The 23,070-nt window shown below is 39.2% G+C and overlaps 2 protein-coding genes across 4 annotated transcripts; one reads left to right on the forward strand and one right to left on the reverse strand.

The window, feature by feature from the left end:
• The first annotated feature begins 1,130 nt into the window (after positions 1-1,130).
• Positions 1,131-15,775, forward strand: ddx31 (DEAD (Asp-Glu-Ala-Asp) box polypeptide 31). Of its 3 annotated transcripts, none has more exons than XM_034872011.1 (21): positions 1,131-1,211; positions 1,929-2,050; positions 2,136-2,294; positions 3,271-3,401; positions 3,875-3,950; positions 4,089-4,132; positions 4,583-4,653; positions 4,821-4,930; positions 5,755-5,796; positions 6,051-6,115; positions 6,486-6,605; positions 7,629-7,735; positions 8,577-8,806; positions 8,956-9,108; positions 9,206-9,265; positions 9,412-9,462; positions 10,067-10,206; positions 10,341-10,425; positions 12,758-12,869; positions 12,955-13,171; positions 15,338-15,775. In XM_034872011.1, exons 2-21 carry the CDS (start codon positions 1,940-1,942, stop codon positions 15,471-15,473), a joined length of 2,220 nt encoding a protein of 739 aa, XP_034727902.1. In that variant the 5' UTR covers positions 1,131-1,211; positions 1,929-1,939; the 3' UTR covers positions 15,474-15,775. The 3 variants fall into 3 exon arrangements, with proteins under 3 accessions (XP_034727902.1, XP_034727901.1, XP_034727903.1); XM_034872010.1 differs by having other exon boundaries at positions 1,140-1,213; positions 1,932-2,050; XM_034872012.1 differs by having other exon boundaries at positions 1,140-1,213; positions 1,932-2,050; positions 3,289-3,401.
• A 2,749-nt stretch (positions 15,776-18,524) lies between these two features.
• On the reverse strand, positions 18,525-22,600 carry barhl1a (BarH-like homeobox 1a). Its single transcript, XM_034872090.1, has 3 exons — positions 22,167-22,600; positions 20,490-20,691; positions 18,525-19,052 (listed from the first exon to the last, which is right to left on the reverse strand). The coding sequence occupies exons 1-3, from the start codon at positions 22,582-22,584 to the stop codon at positions 18,839-18,841; spliced, it is 834 nt and encodes a 277-aa protein (XP_034727981.1). The 5' UTR covers positions 22,585-22,600; the 3' UTR covers positions 18,525-18,838.
• Between the last annotated feature and the right edge of the window lie 470 nt (positions 22,601-23,070).

Below are 23,070 nucleotides of genomic sequence, written 5' to 3' on the forward strand. Positions count from 1 at the left end.
GACAGACAGATAGGTAGGCAGTATTTTCAGATTTATATTATAATATGATTATTAAGGAGGTGTGTGTGACAGCGGCTCCTCTGATCTAAAAGCAGTTATCACAGTTTAGGACGTTTACTTCAAACCTTCATGTTAAAATATCTCGTTTACCTCAGAACTCTTCATCCTGCCAATGATTGAAAACTGGTTTTCACAGCTCGCTCAATCACGCAGACGTTTCAAAGTGACGATTTTTGGTAAATGACTATAATTAATCCTCCTGAGCGTCGGTTTGAGTCCCAGCGGTGCCGGGATAGCAGCATGATTGACAGCTCTATTTTTAAGTGTTCCTGTTGACAACAGGAAGCAGAGCAGGAAGAAAAAAGGACGTGACGGCTGCTGATGTGATGATGGACACTTTGTCCTCGTCTCGTGCAGAGATTGAAAACATCGTCTTGCCGGGGAGCCTCTTAGCAAGGCACTTAACCCCACAGGAACTCACTTTATAGATAATGGACTTTGGTCTGTGTGTCAATGTTTCTCATATATGTCTAATATCCGCAGTTCTATATTCAGACCAGGTCTTCTCAAACATGAATATTAACTGCTTTATCTTTTGATAATGTTAATAACAACTTATGTATTAGTAATAATGTTGAGGTTTGGAATGTTGGTTGGACAAAACCAACATTGGTACATGGGTCCCTTTGGGCTTTGGGTAATTGTGAAGCCATTCTCATTATTTTCACTATTTTTACAAACTAATCAATCAATCAATGGAGAAAAAAATCAGATAGTACATATTGAAATAGATAATAACAATAATGAAGCGATAATACATTATGAAAATAATCATCAGTTCAAAATGAGCTCAAGTAAAGTAACACATAAAGGTTAAATGTAAACTAAATCTTGTCATATGTTCTATCTTATTATTACTTATTATGTTGACTGAGCTGCAGTAAATTATACTGACTGAAGCTAAGTTTTTGATGTTGTTGACCTATTCAAAAGGAATCATTAATAAAATGTATTATCAAAGTGATAACTTTAATATTTATATTCGAGTTTTTCTCAATAATAACCTTCTGTCACTGTGTACACAAAATGTCGAAATTTCAACGTGAAGCTACTGCGCATGTACACAAACTCAGCTGTGAAGGAGGCGGGGCCTCAGTGACGTACCAGGAAGAGATCCCCATGCGTGTAGTCGGTGGTTTGGTTCTGTTTTAAGGTGAGTCCGTGTAGTTGTAATTTTTTCTAATTTATTGTGTTTCTCTGTTTTTCTAAACAAACTCAAGTTTACAGGCTTACTGAAAGCATCTGTTGGTAGCAAAGGGGTAGCGTTAGCTGCCGAGCCAACTAAAACAAACACGTTTTTATGTACTGGATGTATGTGTAGTTAAAAGCACATGGTATTGTGGATAACTTCATCAGTCCTATTACGGCAGATTTTGTTTGCCTGTGCTTCGTTACTGTGTATAGTCAGAGCTCATGATGTTAAACAGGCTAGGTGTAGCAGACGCCAAACATTCTGGACGACGGGGTCCATTCAGAAATGTGTCGGTTTAACGTTTCCTTACTTGTAAGACAGTGAAACACAGGTAATAAAATATAACCTGAAACCCTAAACGCATCACTAAGGGTCCGTCTTCAGTTCGGCACAAGTCAAATGAATCAAACTTTTTTTTATATAGGATTCCCATTTGAGTAGTTTTTTATCTTCATGCGCCACTAAAATACTGCATATTAAAGCTTAATACAGGTTTTGGTAATATCTAATAATCTGTTTAGTGACAGGGAAACTTTTGAAGAGCTGTTTGTTGGGATCATACACACGCTAAATATACAACTGCGTTTTATATCATACTGACAAGCAACTTTTTATATTTATAACAGTTTTATAAGTGCTCTGAAGTTTTGTAGCTCTTACCCGTCTTTCTGTGGCTCAGGTGTGCTGATGATGTCATCAGCAGCAGAGGACCAGCTGTGTCTGAACATCTGCAGCAGTTTCTCCCCCTCGTCATCCCCCCGGTCAAAACCTCTGACTACTCAGCAGAGATGGGCCAGAGTGAGTGTTATGAAACACAGTTGACGGATTATTAAACTGTTCAGGGCTTTCAGCTGATCAGAGTTTGTTTCTGTTCAACCTCCAGAAGAAGCAAAACGCGGAGAAGAGAAGGATCAACTCGTCAGAGGAGGAGGAGAAGAAGAGCGGCTCTTACAAACAGAGGAGACTGGACAAAACGGCAAAGGAAGAACAAGAGGAGGAGGAGGAGATGCAGGCTGAAGATTCTCCTCCTGCAGACGTTCAGGTAAACATACCTGTAACACCACCTGACCACTTGTTGAAAGGGTTTAAAATTAGATCTCAACATGTTGTTGTCTTCTCAGTGACTAGGTTTACATGCACGTTTTTTTTTTTAATATGACAATGTTATGTGCAATATTTAATCATTTAATTTTATAACTGTGCAATATTTAATCATTTAGTACTTTGATACAAGTGAACTCCGATAATTGTGAAATTTCATAACTGTGATATTAATTTAATTATGCGTATACAAACCATATTTCTATTTCTTATTATTTTATACATATGTATTTACTTGTCTCTGAATTACTTAAATTTTTATAATTTATTTCATGTTATATTCCTTCTTGTTGACACTGGGAAAGGGTTGCTTCAATCTCGTTGCACGTGTATAATGACAATAAAGGCATTCTATTCTATTCTATATTCAGAATTTGAAACTGGTCATGTAAACAACATATTTCAGAATATGTGTCTCAGTTAAAGTTTTTTTAATGCAGTTTTCACACATAGCATCTTGCCTTTTATGATCAACTTTGTGTGCGTTGTACACAAACCAACTAGCCAGCAGTTTACAAGGGGGTAGAGATGCATGGCCAAAAGAAAAGAAGGAGAAACACACCTTCTTTTAAACATTATAAAAGACTTGGATATCAACGTTTTTTTGGATATAAGTAAATATTGCAGCGGTGGTCTTTTCAAGAAGGTAGTTGACAGAATGAGAAAAGCAGGCTGTGTTTGCGTGGTCCTCCCACTCCTGGAACACAAAAAAATGCTGTGAATGATATGGAAATCTTAGCTGAATATTAATTTTCATTAGCTATGTAAATAGCTTAGCAGGAATATTACTTTTTTCAAAATAAGGGCATACTGTAATATTTTGTGCTTGTATGTCAGATTTTTCCTCATTTGCCACAGAAATGTGTGATTCTGCACATATTCACTGTCATTGTTATTTTTATTATATCATCTTCCAGTCTCCACCCACTGTGCAGACAGACCGAAGGACACCACAGAAGAAGAAGGATGGAGTGAGGGAAACAGGAAGGAGCATTATCAAGACTTCCTCTCTGTTTAAACATAACCCAGAGATCCCAGAGTTCCAAAGGTACACAGCTCTTCCTCTGATTGGCCGAACAGATAAGCCTCTGATTCTGATTGCCAGCTGACATCAGTGTTTCTCAGATGTTATTGATTAATTGTTTATCAATCAATCAATCAGATATATTTAATCAGTTACCATAAACTGTCCGTTATTCATTCATTTATCCATTAATTCATTTAATTTATCTTTTTTCCCGTCTTCTACCGTTCTTCCTTTTATTGTACCTTTCCTTTACACCTCAATTTCCTCCTTCCTTCCTTCCCCTCTTCCTTCCTTTAGCTCATTCTTCTTTTCTTCTTCCTCCTTCACCCATTCTTCCGGCCTTCATTCCTTGATCTCTATATTCCTTTGTCTGTCCTCCCTCCCTTGTTTTCTTTCTTCTCTTCATCCTTTTATTTGCTTTTATTTGCCCCTTCCTCCATCTCTACTTCCTTTCCTTCTTCTATCCTTTTTTCCTGCCTCCCTTCCTCTTTCAGACAAGTTGTCTCCCAGTTAAAAGAGAAGATTTTTACCAGTGACTCATTTTCAGACCTGGACCTGCACCCACACCTGGTAACTCACACAGACACACACAAACTCACACACACTCTCACACTTTGTGTCTAAAACTTTATCAGACATGTCCCTCTGTTATAGAAAATAAAGATACAATACAGTCTGTGCTCTGATTGGCTGGTTTCTGTTCACCAGGTGGCGACACTGAACAAAGTCCTGAATGTTTCCACAGTGACCAGGTCAGTTTACACACACGTCCTATTTTAATAATCTCACTCACTGAGCTTATTTGTTAGATAATCCTCATCAATTGACCTAATTATTATATAGCTCATCTACTCGCCATCATTTGTCATTGCCCACTAATGTTTGAGCAACAATATCAGTGCGATGCTGCCTGCCGAAGGTTAACGCAAACAAATTCTCACGTAAGTTTGACAACAGATTCTTTCTAGCCATAACCACTCTTTAGGGGAGCAACTCCAACTCAGCATGGAGGCTGTTGCATGTTTAGTGTCAGCTTGGCAGTTTGACCGAATTGTAACCTGAAATTGATTTTACTTATGTTGTGGGGATGTTATGTATTGTCCCCAAAAGGGAGGTACACCTCCACAACATGAGCAACAAAGACAGATTATGGAATGCGAACCACCATCCAAGAACCAACCATATTTTCTCTTTGTGTTCAGTGTTCAGAAACGTACTATCCCAGTTCTCCTGTCGGGACGGGACGCTGTAGTTCAATCCCAGACGGGTTCAGGTGAGACAAACACACACTTTATAAATCTTTAAAATTAAGTGAGTCAACATCAACATTAATTCATTTAAAGGTGAAATCCTGCTCATTATTACATGCATTTGAATGCTCTTTAATGGCATGTTAAGACAGAAAGGTTTCGATGTTAATGGTATTATGTGTCTCTGCAGGTAAGACTCTGTCCTACGCCGTTCCCGTGGTTCAGAATCTGCAGGGGCTCCAGCAGAAGGTCAGCAGGTCGGACGGTCCTCTGGCTGTCATCATCGTCCCAACAAGAGAGGTGTGACTAATCACCTGTCCTCACCTGTTGAGGTTCTCTTTTTCAGCTCACTCTTAAAGGGACGTAATGCAGTTTTGGGCAATTATTTTGCTGTTTTCTCGCTTTTTGCTTGCAGGTTTCTCTATAGAGCTCCCCTTACAGCTTCGGAATAGATATTTGGCAGCTGCTATGTTTACTTGTGTCTGACTCCTCGATTGGTCAGTCCGCCGCTTCCTCTTTCTCTGTTCCTCAGACAATGCTTTCCTAGCTTTCTGCTTCTTTTTTGCCGGCTCAGCCATGACAATAGTGCTTAAGTAAAGAAAAACCCCATAGTTCCTCTTTAAGGGTCAGTGTGCTGAAAGCCTTTAGTGTGTTTGGATCCTAAATGTTTTTTGGGAAACTAGCTGAGGAAACTTTAGCAGCAGCTCAGCTTGCGGCCCTTCTGCCGAAGAAACACAGATTTTTAACTTGAATCTGCTTTATTTATTGTTTTTACCAGTTATAATTAGCTGGTTTATTGGCTTTGGAGAGGAGGAGACCTTTGCGGATAAAAAGCCTCCTGAACGATAAAAATTGAAGCAGTCCTAACCTAAATACTTACGGCAATGGTGGTGAAGACCATATTTCCCATGATTCAATGCAACTTGACAATGTCACCAAACGGTATCTTTTGTTATTGTTTTGATTTAGAGACCCCTCGCCGCAGAAAATTACATATTGTTCATTAAAGATAAAATAATCTTAATATGAGGTTGAAATCTGTTTGGTTACTTAAGATGCCATTTCACCTGTTTGAACATGATTTACTAACTCTCTCAACGTCTGTCTGTCTGTCTGTTGATCAGCTCGCCCAGCAGACGTTTCAGATCTTCCAGAAGCTTCTAAAGGTAACACAAACTGATCACATTTATCGGATATTATTGATTATTTTAGGCTTAAGATTAACAACGCTGAATAAAAAAATTTGCTTCGTACTTAATGACCTTTTTAGGATGTTTTACACCTTATCAACTGATCCTGAACACACCCTCTTTAATTGAATGCACCAGTCAGAGCTGAGCACGAACCCAAACTCAGTCCTGCAGCTGCAGGAAGAGGTAATAATAACAGCAGCTCACTCATGTGTTCTGTTTCTCTGTAGCCGTTTACCTGGATTGTTCCAGGAGTCTTGATGGGAGGAGAGAAGAGGAAATCTGAGAAGGCCAGGTACACAACTGATCCCTGTACTTACCTGCTCCTCTTCATACTCCTCTTATTGTTTTCTCCTCCTTTCCCTTCTGACCTTTTTTCAGAAGTGTCGCTGTGATTCTAACATCCACGAAGAGGTTTTAAGTATCCTTGAGTATGTTCTAGGTACTTTGAGAAGGTTAAAGAAGTCCTCAAGAAAGTTCTGATTAGCCTCAATAAGGATTCCAGGAATAATTGAAGTATTGGGGGTCTTGAGGAAGTTCCATTTGTAGTGTTTTGCTGAAGTTCTGGTAGACCTTGAGAAGTAACCAGAGTTTTTGATGAGCTTCCAGCGTCCTGGAAGAGATTGTTAAAAAAACTGGACTGATTGGCTGATGTCTTTCTTCAGGCTTCGTAAAGGAATCAACATCCTGGTGTCAACTCCTGGACGTCTTGTGGATCACATCAAAAACACCCTGAGCATTGCCTTCAGTGCAGTTCGCTGGCTGATCCTGGACGAAGCTGACCGGTAACTCACAAGTTTAATACTGATAATATAATAATAATAAAGTGTTTTCTTTTAAAAGTATAGTTTGAATGTCCTCTGCATTGTTACGGAAACAGATGTTGTTTTCATGATTCGATTAAACTAAAAAAGGACCAATAATTGATCCTTGAGGAACCCCCACATCAGTTCTTTCCTTTCAGATATGAAATGACAATTTTACATATTTTCTGAGAGCAACGGGAAACTCTTAGCTCCATCAAAGCTCCAATAACTTAAAGTACATGTTGTATGTTATTAATTGAACATGAAGAGAAATGTTAGTTTTTTTTACAATCACTATGCTACTAATTTCAGAACCTTGATGTAATTTTTCAAAACTCTAGACCAAAAACTCAAAACGGTCACCACTTGAAACACAGGCTGTCCAATGTTTAAAACATTGCATTGTGCATTCATATCTTTAAAGAATACTTGCACTTGGACACTCTTTGGTTCAAAAAACTAATTTATTGTGAAATACCATTGAAATGTTACTTTAGATCACCTGCACAAAATCTACCCAGTTTCACTTTGTCATTGTTCATACAATCATTAAATATTGTAGTACAAAATATGTAATACATGTTTCATTAAGGTACTAGATGAAATACATCCCTGTAAAAGCACTGCAGTAGCAAAGAGAATACTACGGACACAGTGGAATCATTGAACAAAATCTGAAATGTATTGATGAAAAACAATACAATACAGAAAAATGCACTGTGATCATTGTGTCTAGAGTTTTGAAAAATTACATCAAGGTTCTGAAATTAGTGACAGAGTAATTGTTTAAAAAAAAATATGTAAAAGTGGGCATTGTGTTTTGCCACTCCCTCATTGTTTGGAATTCACAACAAGACAACTTTTACAAGGTATAAGCATATGAAACCAGATTGGGCAATGATTTTTGTTCAGTTTTTGCTGTCTGTACTTATTTTATTAATAATGTTTGATCTTCAGACCTTAATCTACTGTGTGTGTGTGTGTGTGTGTGTGTGTGTTAAGGACTTTGGACCTGGGTTTTGAGAAGGATCTGACCGTCATATTAAACAGTCTAAACTCTACAGGACCAAGCAGACAGAATGTCCTGCTGTCTGCTACATTAACACATGGTAAATACACTGTGTTCTGTCTGTGTCTCATTCCTGCTGTACAAAATTTTCTTTTCTTTTATTGTTTTTTATAATTACAATTATATTTTATTTAGATTTTCGATTTTAGATTATTTTAGATTTTTCTATCTTTGTTAGTTACTTTACTACATATACTATATAATCCATTACTTTACAGTATTGTTTACAGTAGGAGTTTTCAAATGGACAAAGAGACAACTGGGGGGAAACTCAAAAAACTTGAGCACTTTAAGAAACCATTTTTATATTCAGTCTATATTTGTCTACATTTAGTCAAATGCTCTTTTTACTACCAAGCGGAACGGCGATTTCCGTATTTGCATTAGCAAAATTTGTGGATACTAACTGATACCTTTCAGTATTTCATCATTTTTTGGTACCACCTCGGTAAAGGTTCAAAGCAAGCTGAGCCGATACCAGAAGGTGGAGTTAACCCAGTACAGACCACTGATTAGCAACTATCGCGACACAGGACATCCTGCACAAACCTGCCGTTTTAAAAAGGCCATGCAACGTTCAATAGTAACAGCAATGCATTTATTCATTCAACCCAAAAAATGACAGCCCCGCAAAGCTATGCCTTACACTGTGATGATTCCCTTTATGGATGTTTATTCTGCTGTCCTCAGAATGTGTAAGTCACACTGTATGATATCAGTATGTTTTATGTCTGTGTGTTCACAGTTTACTGGCTTACAGTATAAAGAGTTAAAGGATGGGGAGTTTTCATTCTAATAGATGAGTTTTAGATAGTTTTTCATTCAGACAGCAGTCTGTTGCTGAGTGTTTTAAAGTAACTCAACATCTTACTGCGTTTCAGGTGTAACTAGGTTAGTAGACGTTTGTCTTCAGGACCCAGTCAACATCCATGTATCTGGCCCCGCCTCCTCTGACCTCACCACCACCAGCTCTGCATTGACCTCTGACCGCGGCCCAGCCAGCCAATCAGAGAGCTTTGCTTTGCCAGAGGCTTTGAAGCAATATGTGGTAGTGGTTCCCAGCAAGATCAGACTGGTCTGTTTGGCTGCTTTCATACTGGACAAATGCAAGGTAAACAACATAGATATATTGCAGTCTAGTTTTCAACAAATTGTTTCGATCAGGCATACTGCTCAGCTGGTTTTCAGTTGCAGCGACATAATTGGTCGACAGCAGATTATCAGTAAACGGTCAACATGATGACGACTGTGGTTGTTCAGTTTTCCCAGAACAACAAACTTATCGTCTTCTTCTCGAGCTGCGAGGCCGTTGAGTTCCTGCACTCCCTCTTCACCTCCGTCCTCTCTGGGCCCTCCACCAATCAAAAGCCAAAGCTCAACTTCCTGCGTCTCCATGGCAACATGAAGCAGGAGGTAAGACGGCTACCAACATTTCTCTGCTCTTCAGTGTTTTTGTGATCACCTGGTATCGAGCTTCAGCCAGTGTGGGTGTCTTTGTTTTCTCCAACAGGAGCGCTCCGAGGTTTTCCAGAAGTTTTCCGTGTCTAATTCTGGAGTCCTGCTGTGTACGGTCAGTGTTCCTCTTCATCATCGTGTCTGTGTTCTCACTTCTGTTTACAGAATATCTAGCATTGATTGTGCACCATGTACAACAAATGTTACACTATAAGTTACATTTATTATTTAGTCATTAAAAATGTAAAATGTGTGTTTCAGGATGTCGCAGCCAGAGGTCTGGACCTTCCACAGGTCACCTGGATCATTCAGGTAATTATTCTAAATCTGACTCATTTCAGCAGTGCGGACATGCAGCTCAAACAAAAAGTGATTTTTCTTTCTCAGATTATTATATAAAAAGGTTTTTAGAGGCCTGCAGAGGTGAACATATCCAATATTTCACATTATTAAAATATTACCTTTGTTAATGTCAGGAAAAAATGTTGCACTAGAAGGTAGAAATCTGAAACATGACTGTAACAAGTAGATGTATTCTCCTTTTGAACGGATATGTAAATATTTTTAAGAAAACAAGGCTTTAAGCTGATTTTGTGACCCCCCTCTGGTTTATTTTAGAGACCCCTTGGTAGGTAGGTTTATGCCAATTGGCAATGTGATTGTATATTGACGATTTTGGTTTTTTTCACGCTAATATTAAGCGGATATTAACAAACTGGCTATCAGAACTAAGAATTCAATTCAATTAGAGATGTTTCTGGTGGAGCTGCTTATCCCGCTCAGCCGCGTTAATCGGCACAAGTGACGAGTGAATTTGCTGTCTCTTTTCCATAGATATGACACCGTGCATCTCCGTTATGTCTTCTCCCCAAAACATTGCTCTATGCTCCTTGATAACATCCTCTTATGTTTACAGTACACTCCTCCGACCGCAGCAGCAGAGTACGTTCATCGTGTCGGTCGGACGGCCCGTATCGGGGGAAAAGGTAGCAGCCTCCTCTTCCTCACTCCTGCTGAGACCGCCTTCATCACCGAACTGGCCAATCACCACATCAGGTCTGTTGTAGCACTATCTTAGTACCATTACAGCACTGTGCAGTACCTTAGTGATAGTACTACTGATGGTACTGGTCCAGTACTTTCTGTTGGGCCACAACCTGGTTTTGACTGTGGGTCTTGTTGTGTTTCAGCCTATCAGAGCTGAAGCTGCTGGACATCCTGTCCAGTCTGATGATAGATGACACCTACAAGGGGCGGGGCAAATACTACAGCAAGGTAAAACATCTTAAACCTTTCAGATGGAGCTTCAGAGATAGTATAAAGGTTCAGAGATGTTTGAAGAGGCCCTTGATATGGTTTAGCAACTCCCAGTGATAACATCATGGATCTTTTCCAGGTTCCTGGGGTCTGTGAGACTGTAAGAGGGTCTGCAAGGTGATTGCAGACCCTCTTAAAAAAGGGTTTCACAGATAATTGTTTTAAAAATCTGGATACCCTCTAAAGGACCACTAAATTGCAATCAAACAAGGTACCTAGAACCACATGAGGGACCATTGAAACATCTCAGTTTTTGCATCTTTAAGGTTCTGCTCTGAAGAAGTTTGAGGTCTTTTTTGTTTTTGTTTGGATTCCAAGGTTCCTGCAGGGTATCCCATAGCCTTGAGATCTAGACACACACTAGTAGTAGCAGCAAATGTAATTTGCAGCCAGGGTTAGTCTAGAAACCGTTTATCCCGCTCCTTGGATTGAGTACTGCCAATGATGAGTTCCCAAACCCAACATCTTGATGTGGGTCTGTTTTGTCAGGCTAGGTATCCCAGTGTTTTACGGGTTATACCGGTGTCTGTTTGAGTGCCAGTGTTTCAGAACTGTAAGAAGATTCCAGGGGTGGTTGAGGTAAAGGTGTTCATGGGTTTTCAGGAACCTTTTAATGGGATTTCCTGAGTCCATACTGTACATGGATCTTCTAAGGTGTTCAAGGTGTTTCCTCCAAGACAGTTACGTGTCTTCTGGGGCCTTTGAATTGGTTCCAAGTGTCCATCAGGGTATTTTGAGTGTGTTGCAGGAGTCCTTAAGAGGGATCTAGGGATACTTGGGTTTTCTAAGGTCATTTTAATGGGGCACGGGGTCTCTGAGAGAGTTGAAGGTTCATCTGGGTGTTCAATGAGCTTTCAAGTTGGTTTTAAAGTGCCCTTCAGGCCAATGTCGGGCTCTTTGATTGGTCCTCTGGGGTTTTGGAGTGGAGTTCTGGGGGGTCTCTGCAGTGGGCCCTTGTTTTCTAGAGGACTGCAGTGGATTCACCATGAATCTGAAGGTCTGAACCAACAGGCAGCTAAAACCACCTGCTGTTTCTCTGATGGGGATAAGAATCCTTTTTTTTTTTAAACACTTGTTTCTTTTTCTTTTTAAAGACCCAAACGTGACAGTGTCAGGCTGAAGAGCACCAGAACAAAGACTCTGAGTAGAAAGACTTCAGTGACAGTAAAAGCAGCAGGGGGGGAGCAGTTTGTGAAGGATCCGTTTAGACAGTTTTATTGAAGCGGAGACCTGATGGGTCCTGCAGCAGGTTGAGACAAGAAGTCTCTGATTCTCTCACTCTGACATTACCACATTTTTATTTAAATATTATCCATCTGTTGAACATGAAGGTTGAAACATACTCAGTTTTACAGATGGAGCAGCCGAAGGCTTCACTGCCTTGCTCAGTGGATATTAATCTCACTCTGGTTCTGAGGCAGAAACATGTTTGCGGATCTTTTCTTTGATCACATTTTGGTATCAAAGGACTGGAGCTCCATTTGAACAACCTCGTGCCAATAATTCAATGATCACATTTAGATTTTGATTATTAACTAAAAGCTGCAATTTATTGTAAAGAATTCTGAAACATCAGGAAAATGTCAAAAATATAACTGACTACACCATAATATTATTATTATTTTTTTTATATATAAAATCACAAATAGAAGACTTTATGCTTTTAATTTCCATTAAACTTATAATGTCCCATACGTATGGGTGAAAATTCTTGGATTTATATCAATCCATCCAATTACATTATAATGAAAATGCTAATGAGTATTTACATAATAATCAAAGATGTAAGTCAACGTTGTAACGTAAGTGTTACCTGCATGCCTTACTTTGATAAAGATGTATAATTATGACTTTCTGTCTTTGACTAATGTTAACTTCCAATGTGTTTTAGCACAATATTAACTGTAAATCAAACCCAATCAAAATGTAGATTTATTTTGTTTATCCTAAAATCAAGAAGATTATATGTTTCACCCCTGAGCATTCACCTCTGGTCTTTCTCCCGGGGCTGGATTAACCTGTGAGCTGTTATCTTCATATCTAACTATATATTTTTTATTTGTAAAAATAGTAATTAGTTAGTGATTTTTATTAATTCTGCATAACTGGCTCCCAATGATCCCACGGGCTTTGGGTCCCTCATGTGTCAGGTGTTACTGGTTGCAAGTGAAGGGAGATTTCACAGTTTGTGTTTTCATATGAAGTTGTTTGTGGTGAATAACAGCAGAACACTGTCTGTCTGTCTGTCGGTCTTTCTGTCTGTCTCTCTGTCTGTCTGTCTGTCTGTCAGAGTTCGTCCAAAGCCCTGGAGCAGGAGACCAGAGAGAGAGCGACGGTCCTGCAGACAGAGTTTGAGAACTTTGTTCACTCAGACGCTCAGTCAGTGCAGAACGCCAAGAAAGGTATGTTATATTCTGTGTGTGTGTTTGTTTGTTTACTTATCAACACAGCTCCTTTGTTTACATGTTTTCCTCTGATGTCCACCAGCGCTGCAGTCTTTCCTACGGGCGTACACCACTTACCCTGCCCACCTCAAACACATCTTCCACATCCGCTCCCTCCACCTGGGACACGCTGCCAAGAGCTTTGGCCTCAGAGACGCTCCACAGGGCCTAAATGCTGCCCTGGGCTCAGGGGCCAAAACCCACAACAAGAACAAGAACCAGAACAAGAGGAACAGCAACCAGAAGGCAGGAGGAAAGAGGTGAGAGAGAGAGAGAGACAGAGCAAGCGAGAGAGAGAGTAAGTGTGAGTGTCTGACACGTCTGTCTGTTTCTGCTCATTAACACACAACCCCTGCTGAGCTGACAGGCAGTAACACACACATTAAACACACACACTCCTATACATAATTAAAGCTGATGCTCCATTCAGTCTCTCTCTTTGTGTGTGTGTGTGTGTGTGTGTGTGTTTGTGTGCGTGGGTGCAGGTGTGTGTGCGTGTGTGGGGTCAGACCGTGTCCAGACAAGCCTGCAGTGAGGCGCAGCTGTTAACAACAACACACTCTCTTAGTGGTCAGTAGAGACATATTGTAATTATAGGTGTGTGTGTCTCAATCCTTTGGGTGCTGGCTAGTTGTGTAATAGTGCATTCAGGTGATCCTCATGATCATAAATCTCATGAAGACTTAAACCAAAACTGTATTAGTGAGCGCTGGAAAAGGTACTTTACTGAAGTTATATCAATAGTCAAATGGGCAAAACCACATCTGTCTACATTGGAATAACCTGTCCACAAATCTGAAACTGAGTGTTTCTCTGAGGACGTTTAAAGTGGTCTTAAATAAATGATTACAAAGTACCATGTAGCATTTTTAATTTCAATTCTGATTTTTTTTTTTTTTTTTTTTTTTTTTTTTATGACCAGGAAAGCAAAAAACATGTGGCCATAGCTCCCTCCACCACCTGCTATGTTATGTTTACTGTATTGTCTGTACTCGTTGTCTTCTTGTTGTGGTGTTTTATCTTGTAGCATAAGTGTTTTACTAAAAGACCACAACAGAAAGAATTTGTTTTTTGTCCTCTTTGATTTTTAATGTCAGCCTACAGTATGTAATTACTGCTATGCAGTATTAGATGTATAATTTTTTTTTAAATCATCAAATAAATCAAATAAGTTCAAGTCTGCATTCAAAATTCTATTTAAGTAGAAGTACGGAAATATTTTCAGCCTTAGTGAATGCAGGGAAAGTAAATGTAGTGCAGTAAGAGTACATATAGTGCAGTAAAATGTCTTTCTGTCAGTGACACCTATCTGATAATGGTCAATGGTTAATACTGAGGCATCAATATTAGAGCAGCATGTTACTGTTGGAGCTGTATGAGATACTTTTAACTACTTCATAAACAGTTAGATAGTTTAGTCCAGTGGTTCTCAACCTAGAGGTCCGCCCCCTCCAAGGGGTTGTCAGAGGTTTAATGGAAGAGAAGAGGAATAAACTAAGTTCAGCGACACATCTGTTTTAACTTTCTGGACTTTACTGACCATTTTATCTCTTTTTACAGAAGTTTAGAAGGGTAATCATTATTTTGTGGATTAATGAACATACTCAATTTGGAGGTACTTTACTTAAATTTTATACTTTTAACAAATGTGCCCTAAATTGCTCCAGATGCTGCGCCATCAGTGTGTGTATGTTTATCTGATGAGCAGGTGGCCCCTTCAATGGCAGCCTCGGCCATTGTGACTATGAATGTGTGTGAGAATGGTGCCCGGTCTCTGTAGAAGCGTTTTGAGTAATCGTTAAGACTAGAAAAGCGCTACATAAATGCAGTCCATTTACATGCAGTCCATGTATATCCATAGCTGTTGCTATGGAGAAGAAGTCATTTAGAAGTGTTTTTTAAAGATGTATTTTAAGAACTGTGTATAGCGTTTGAGGCAGAGACAGTTTATTACTATGAGAGTTGCTCAGTGGTTCAGGAAGCCTTCATGGAGCCTAAATGACTGGGATGGTCGGATTCTCCACTAACTTGAATAGGGGTTAAATGATTTAATTGTATGTCTCTTGTAGACTTTCCAAATGTAATATAACCAAATAGATCAAATTGTCAATGTAAGTAAAAAAAGGTATCATGTAACAGCTTGGGAGTTGCAATTCCACCGCTTGGCCAAAGCCCAGCGCACTTCCTTGCCTGGAGTTAATAAATCCATTTTTCATTTTTTTATCTTGAGTTCAACATCAATGTGAAGCTCTGTGATCGGCTGTCAGTGAAATGCACTCTGGTAGTCATAGTTGACTTCTTCAGTGTTTATGTTCACAGACTTTTTTATAAAAGAAGCAGATATTTTGTTATATACTGTTGAACCTTTTTTTGTTTAGTTTTGATCACAAAGATGAAGATGTAACATTTGATTTAAACATCTTCAGGTTCTCCGGTCAGAGGGAGGTCCGCCTGCTTTGCTCCGAGTTCTCTAGTGGGTTGGAGGGAGCAGACGCCAAGACCAAGAAGAAAAAGAAGACGACGACGTTTGGTCAGTCAGGAGAGGAAGAGGAGGCGGAGTAATGAGGAGGTGCAGCAGCTGGAGTGCCTATGAGCAAAGGTGATGACCTTCAAACAGCTGACTGACTCGCTGTTACAGACACGCATCAGACTTTATGGATAAGAAATCTGAAAAAAGAGTTCAGACACCAACCTGAAATCCAGGAGAAGTCTGACTGTGTTCAGATAGATCGATGACATTTAGATTTCACACAAAGTCGACGCAAAGAAGCGATTAGACTCAAATTGATTTGAAGACGCGTAATTGTGAGTTGTAAATGTTGAAATTTGAGCGGAACATCGAAGGTTATGCTGAAGTCTTCATGAATCATAAACACACAGAGTAAAAAGCTAACGACAGTACAGTAGGTTCATATCCAGTGAACGAGGCTTCACTCTTCCTGTCTGAACACAGTTTTCTGAATTCGACAGGAAACATTCTTAAAATAGTTTTTCATAAATGACTCCGTAAGAAATCTTTAAAATGTGCTGAAAATAACCGAGGCTTCTCTCTACCTCAGCAGTTGTTTTACCTTTCCATCTTTTTTAAAGGCTCAATTTGGTTTTCCAGATAAACTCTGATTGTTTTAACAATCTGCCGAACAACCTGGTGTTTCAGCACAAACTGAAGACCGGACATGTTTTCTTCACAGATTCAGAATGATGTAAACAGGATGTTTGTGTGTATCTTTAAATATGAATATTTCAACTGTTTGATGTCTTTGATGAAGATTTGGAGAAATAAAATGTAATTTTTGCTCTTTGAGGGTAGAACCCAATGCCTGAACTCAACTTTTTAGGATTCTCAACTGTTTCCCCGCATGTTTCACTTCATTCTGCTGAATACTGCATTACAACTACCGTAATACTGCAGTATTGCTACAGCTCAACAGGTCAGTGCTGCAGGTAAGACTAAGTAGTTATCGTCTCTGCTGCCAAGCGTGATCCAGACATGAACTGATGTGACGTCTGATCCGATATTAACACAACTTCTTTCCTCATGTGAGTGGTTGTTGCTCTGAACTAAAGAAGTTCAGCAGGTTCAATGAACATTTGAACTTGATGCAACACAGAGATAGCAGACTTTATTACATCCAGATTTTAGTGTTGTTAGAAGGTGCATTTTGCAGCAGAAATCTTTGTCCAGTGACTACTCTTAAGTACATTTACATACTGTGAATAGTTTTTTTATTGAGAATCTATATTGAAGTGTGTGTGTGTGTGTGTGTGTGTGTGTGTGTGTGTGAACTGTATATGTAACGTCACAGTGTCAATGTGGGAATGTTTGTGGAGGACGTCCACACAAACAACTTAATGCTTTGGCTTGACTGGAACGTCTGAGGAAGTTTCCCACGAGATGGAGTATGCATGCCACAAAAAACATTTAAAATGTAAAAATAAAGTAAATAAACCTAAATATAAAGATGTTAAACTAAAGGGAAGGTTTTGGAGTTGAGGTTTTCGGTTGAAGAAATAAAAGCCTAGAGTTTCTGTTAAAGCAGCTGCTGTCTGCAGCACTTAAGGAAATATTCAGTGTTCAGGTCACTCTGATGTGTAAAGGCTGCCTTTTACCGGCATTAATATTTCACCCTCTGTTTAATATTTCATCAGCTAATCGCTCCGTTAATGTCTGAATTAAATGTTCTGCGGTCTGATTGGACTGATGGAAGTGGAGAGTAACAAACAACTCTGATCGAATTATTTATCAGCCTCCATTCATTATTTGTGAATAAGCCTCAGATCGTTCTCATTTTTAGATCTTTGGAAACTGAATATTTGCAATAAACAGCTGATTTAACTTGAGAGAAATTTCTTCAGAAAGACAAACTGCAGCTGTTTTTTTTGTGTGTATATATAGATATATAAAACCCACAAGACCAAGGTCTAGTCTACACGTACATGGGTTGTATTTCCTCTCAACGAAGAATCCCTTCCACATAAGTGCTGTTTAAAAAAAGTAGGCCAAGCCAAGAGGAGCATCGAGCACATTCAGACTCTGTTCCTCAATATAGTGGAAGACTAACATATTTATGTGCAAACATGTAAAAAAAAAAAAAAAAATCCTTTTAGAACCAGCACTATATGGGCTCCATCCGCCATCTGCAAAATCTCTCCTCATTTACAACGCATCATCAAAGGACATAACGGTGCAGACTAAGTACGTGTGTACCTGTGGACTAGACCCAACACAAGTCTCAGTCAGTCTCATGAGATCAATACGAGAACAAGGAGTCTGAGTTAAGCCCCCAAAAGGCCAAAATTAAAAAAAAGTCTCAGAACCTAAAGCTATTAAGACCTTTTTCACACTTCAAGGACATACTTTAATAATGTTCCATCAAAATCAAAATACACAAGTACTAATTGAAAAACATTAAGAATTACTTGCATATTTATTGAAATTTAAAACTGAAATATAACTTCACCCAGAATTGTCAGTCAGCATTGTGTTTCTTTCTCAGCTCTTTTTACGAGTACAGTGTTGTCGTTATCACCGATAGAAATATATCGACAGAATGTTAAATGTTAAATCTTCCCCTGAAGCATCAACATGTTGGTGTGTCCAACAAATGGACAAATGGAATGGCTAAAGGTTTCAAAAGTCTCCACTTGGTCCTGGACCGATTGTCCTGCTCTGTACAGATGAAAAAGTGGTTACTTTTTTTCTTTTGGAGTTGTCCTTGTTGTGATGTGATGTCACATCTGCTCGCCCAATCACCACTAACATCACTGTCCCAGACTCCTTAAAGGACCTTAACCTGCATTCAGTATCGCCTCCTGACTGAGTCCAGATTTAGTTCCAGGAACGCATCCCTGAAGCCAGTGTAGAACCGTGAAACAAAAGCAGAACCACGATCCAGGTTTAAATGACAGTTTCCTTTGTTCTTCTAATCCAGGATCGTCAACCGTACGGCCTGTGGGCCAGAACCGGCCCGCCAATGGTCCAATCAGGCCCACTGCATGAATTTGCAAAGTGTGTAATTAATTCTAATTCCAGATTTGCCACTTTAATCTGAGAAAATATCCAAATTCTCTTTCTGTTCATTTACAACTTTAGAAATTCTGAGTTTTTCTCCAAATATTACCCCTCTCTCCCGGGTCAATAACATTATTTTTTCTCCTACATTGGCCCTAGAGCGCTGCCGTAGTAGAAGCAATTTGCTTTTGCCAACTTCAAGCTGACAAGAAACTCTTTGGCAGATAAAGTTTCTGGTCTTTCTGAGTGGTTTACTGGTCTGGCCCACCTGAGCTTAAATTAGGGTTATATTGCCCATGAGCTAAAATGAGTTGGACACTTAATCTAAAGTAAAGAGTTCTGTCTCCAAACATGAATGAGTCCTTTTGTTCCTGTACGTCGTCCTTTAGGAACCAGTCCTCCCAGTGTGCTGGTGTCAGTGAGGGTGTGGTTCCGTGTGGGTCAGCACGCGAGGCAGCAGGGGCGGGAATGGGTGGTGGTGGTGGTGGTGTTGGGGGGCGTGGCTTCGGTACAGGTAGAAGTCCAGTGTGGGCGGGGCAGGAGGGTACGGGTATTGTGTGGGCAAGAACATCCTGCCGGCTTCAGCCAGCAGCTCCAAACCCACAGCTGACTGACGCTTCCACTTCGTCCTGTTGTGTCGGAGGAAACAGATCAACCTTCAGATTTATAACAGGTCCATAGTAATGTTTATGATTACAATAATTTACCAAGAAAATGTTAACTGTTTATTAAAGGTTATTAGGCCAAAATAAATTCCTTCTTATAATCAAAAATACCAAATAAAAACTTTATTTGACTTTATTACAAAGTAATCCTAAAAATAACAACTAAATGAAGTCAAGCATGTTCAAGCCAAATTGAACAATTGATGATTAATTTAGAGCTGCAACCAATCATAGTAAAGGATTCTCAGAGCGCATGGAACAATACAAATAAATCAATAAATAATCAGTTCTGTACGCTCCTCCTGCTCTCTTTGATTCTGCACTAAAAGCTCTAGATTTGTTTTTGCATGAATTATTAATCATGAATTACAGCACACACTGCTGAATTATTGATCACACAGCGTCCATTATTAATCAGAAAATGTCTCACATGTGTCTGTCTACAGTGATACTGAACTCAGACAGACAGACTAAACTAAACAATTGTTAAAGCAGGAAATGTAATATTTAATATTTTACTCTCTTTTCTTGTATCAGGTCCTTTATATTTGGATTCATATGTTTTATGACAAACCACTGTTTTGGTACCAAATCTTATACAGTTATTATATTATTGAGATTTCAGATTGTTGGCTTTACTTATTTTACTAAAGAAGATCCAAAGCTTTTACCAGCTACTAAATGGACCCCGAGGTGACATGATTTTGTTAAACATATATTCTATAATTTACCTCCTGTTGTGGTATGTTTTGTTACACTGTGTGGTCGCAAAAAGACACAAAATGACCACAAAGAGAGAAAAACAAATACAAAGAGACACAAAACAACCACAAAGAGAGAGGGGGGTTTACTCAGAGGCCCATTGGCTCAGTATCTGTCCAATCTAATATGGCCTCCTGTTCTGGTACCAGTTCTTGTGTGTTTCTATGATACTTGTAAATGTTACCTCCTGTTCTGGTACCAGGTATTGTGTGTTTCTATGCTACTTGTATATACCTCCTGGTCTGGTACCAGGTCTTGTGTGTTTCTTTGGTTCTTGTGTATGTTACCTCCTGTTCTGGTACCAGGTCTAGTGTGTTTCTATGATACTTGTATATGTTACCTTTTGTTCTGGTACCAAGTCTTGTGTGTTTCTATGGTACTTGTATATACCTCCTGGTCTGGTACTAGGTCTTGTGTGTTTCTATGTTACTTGTATATACCTCCTGGTCTGGTACTAGGTCTTGTGTGTTTCTATGCTACTTGTATATACCTCCTGGTCTGGTACTAGGTCTTGTGTGTTTCTATGTTACTTGTATATACCTCCTGGTCTGGCACCAGGTCTTGTGTGTTTCTATGATACTTGTATATGTTACATGCTGCTCTGGTACCAGGTCTTGTGTGTTTGGTACTTGTATATACCTCCTGTTCTGGTACCAGGTCTTGACCTGTGTGTCGCTGAGCTGCAGTGAAGCAGCCAGCTCCATGCGGTCCTGGACACTCAGGTACTTCTGTTTCTGGAAGCTTCTCTCGAGCCTCGACAGCTGCTGGTCGCTGAACGCCGTCCGAGCTTTACGAGGTTTCTTCAGACTATCCATCAGTAGGTCCGAGGCCCCGCTCCGCACTGGGTTAATGACAGGTATGACATCACATCAGATCCTTCATTCCTGCAGTATATCATTGCTGAAAGAATATGACTGAAAACATTCCGTAAATATTCTGAAATTGTTTGGTCATTTAGGGACAAGGTTCAATTTGTTTTAGACTAACAGAAGCAAATTTGCTGTCTCACTTTGTTTTTAAGGTGGAATTGTAAAAGATTTGATTCTGAGGACAGATATAAGCTGTCGCTTCAGAGTCATTGATGATATTCCCTGTGAGGTCAGAGGACACAGTGACTGTTTATACTTTAATTATTAACTCTTCATCAATATTTCAGTCTCATTCATTTTGATCAAAACTTCTTATTTCTGTTTCATAAAAACCTCATTAAAAAAAATCAGTCAACATCCGTCATGTTAAACAGTGATATGATGATTAACAGCTGTTTTGTTTAAGATCTGTAACGTTCCAGCATTCATTTGAAGACACTGATATTTTATAAATGGTTTATATTTTTATAATGATAGCATTGCTTTGTCCTTTTTTACATCGTGATACAAGGCTTGAAATGTGACATGAAAGTGAATCTGATGTAGAAAATACCGTTTTTCAGTGACACTTTCTGATTAATAATTAATCAGCAACTTTGACATTTTTATCCTTAATTGGCCTCCTTAATGAAACCTTCAATGACAGCATCGGAATATTCAAATTACATGAATATATACAATTAATGCAGTGCACAGGGCTTTACATAAATAAAGAAGAGTTGCTGAAAATGTAAACCTTACTTTAAATAAGGTTATTTGATCTAAATTTTAAAACAACTAAAAGAACTCGATTTAAATATGTTCTTTTGACTCCGAGCTGAATGTGTTATGATAACATGAAGGAGGCTGAATGGCTTCATGACATATTATTAGATATTTGCCATTATAGTTAAATATTACCGCTTATTAGTATAAGTTGTTGTTGTTATTAATAATAAATGAAGAAAATCAGGAAGCTCAATACTAAGTAAAATAGGAGATTTATAAAATAAATCAAATAGTCTTCTGCGGCGGATCGGTGTTGATTTACAAACTCTTATTTATTTTCTACAATTAACTACCTGAAAACATTCGTCATATTTTGAACTCCAGTGTTTTTAATAAGATATTAAATCATCTGAATCCTGAAACCGAAAACAGTTTTGTTCTTAGAAATTGCCGCATATCATATTAATTATAACTCATAACTCATAAATAAATTATAATCATCTGAAATGTTTTCTGGTCACATAAACAAACCGTATTATTTCAGATTATGATTTAAACTGTATTTATTTCGGATAAAACATATAAAACCACTAAATTCTCTTTTTGCAAATATTTTGTAGCCTACATTAAAATGACCTCACTAGGCTACGAAGATTTTAGTTGGTCATGTCAACGTAAACAAACATTTTTTCTTATTTTGTTGTATTTCTGTAATTGTACTATGTTTCTGCTCTTTTACCTCTGGATTCACTGTCAGAGGAGAAGCTGCTGTGACTTTTATCCCGACAGTCGTTTTCCGGTCCGGACTGGAATGGCTCGGCTTCTAGCTCAGGCTGTCCCGGGTCAGAGTCTACCAGTCCCGGGTCAGAGTCTACCAGATCCGGATCCGAGTAGGGCCGGCAGTCCCGTAAGATGTCCCTGATAAGGAAAGAGGAACTGACGGTGCGGGGCTGGATCTGCTGCAGATGACCGGGCAGCAACACACACTCCAGCCGTGGAACCGGCTTTCTTCGCGGGGAAGGAGGCGGCGAGCAGCCGCTGCTGCTTCCCGGGCTGAGCTCAGGAGGGTCTGCCCGGGAGAGGAGCGCGCCCGCCGGTCTGAGGGAGAGCAGAGAGTCGATGCGGAACCTGCAGCAGCCGGAGGCAGAGACCTCCATCTCCCTCCTGACTCAGGTGAGTTTGTACACTCAGGTGTTCGAAACAGCAGCGGAAGATGACGTCCAACTCAAAATATTAGTTTAATTGTGACAGAAGTTTCCTTTTGAAATTCAGTAAGTTAAAAATACCAGATTCACAAAAATAAAAGCCCAAACTGTTTAATTGCTTTGTTAAGATTATTGATCCAGATGGAGAATCCATTAGCAGCTTATTTCTTTTGTATCATGGAGAGGGAAAGAAAGTTCCTCCTCCAACTGACTGTGTAAACATGCGCGCGCGCGCGTGTGTGTGTGTGTTAAAGACCAGTTATTGTGGCATATATCCACAATGTGCATTCTTTGCTCTGAATACTTGCAATAGAATGCACGTGATTGGCAAAAGTGATGTCAATTCATCTGGAAGACTATTATTGTTGATAACTTAAATGTTCTTTTTGACTAGGAAGAATTGAATTAAAAATACCTGCAATATATCCAGTCTATATA

The sequence above is a fragment of the Etheostoma cragini genome, chromosome 5 (assembly GCF_013103735.1).
Source record: "Etheostoma cragini isolate CJK2018 chromosome 5, CSU_Ecrag_1.0, whole genome shotgun sequence".
In the NCBI taxonomy this organism is placed as follows: domain Eukaryota; kingdom Metazoa; phylum Chordata; class Actinopteri; order Perciformes; family Percidae; genus Etheostoma; species Etheostoma cragini.

Coding starts and splice junctions, on each gene's coding strand:
- ddx31 (XM_034872011.1), top strand. CDS start 1,940: ATGATGTCATCAGCAGCAGAGGACCAGCTGTGTCTGAACATCTGCAGC. Junction 5,797..6,050: donor TCTTCCAGAAGCTTCTAAAG/GTAACACAAACT, acceptor GTTTCTCTGTAG/CCGTTTACCTGGATTGTTCC. Junction 10,426..12,757: donor GGGGCAAATACTACAGCAAG/GTAAAACATCTT, acceptor TCTGTCTGTCAG/AGTTCGTCCAAAGCCCTGGA.
- barhl1a (XM_034872090.1), bottom strand. CDS start 22,584: ATGGAGGTCTCTGCCTCCGGCTGCTGCAGGTTCCGCATCGACTCTCTG. Junction 20,692..22,166: donor CTCTGACAGTGAATCCAGAG/GTAAAAGAGCAG, acceptor TCATTAACCCAG/TGCGGAGCGGGGCCTCGGAC. Junction 19,053..20,489: donor ACCTGGTACCAGAACAGGAG/GTATATACAAGT, acceptor CCGACACAACAG/GACGAAGTGGAAGCGTCAGT.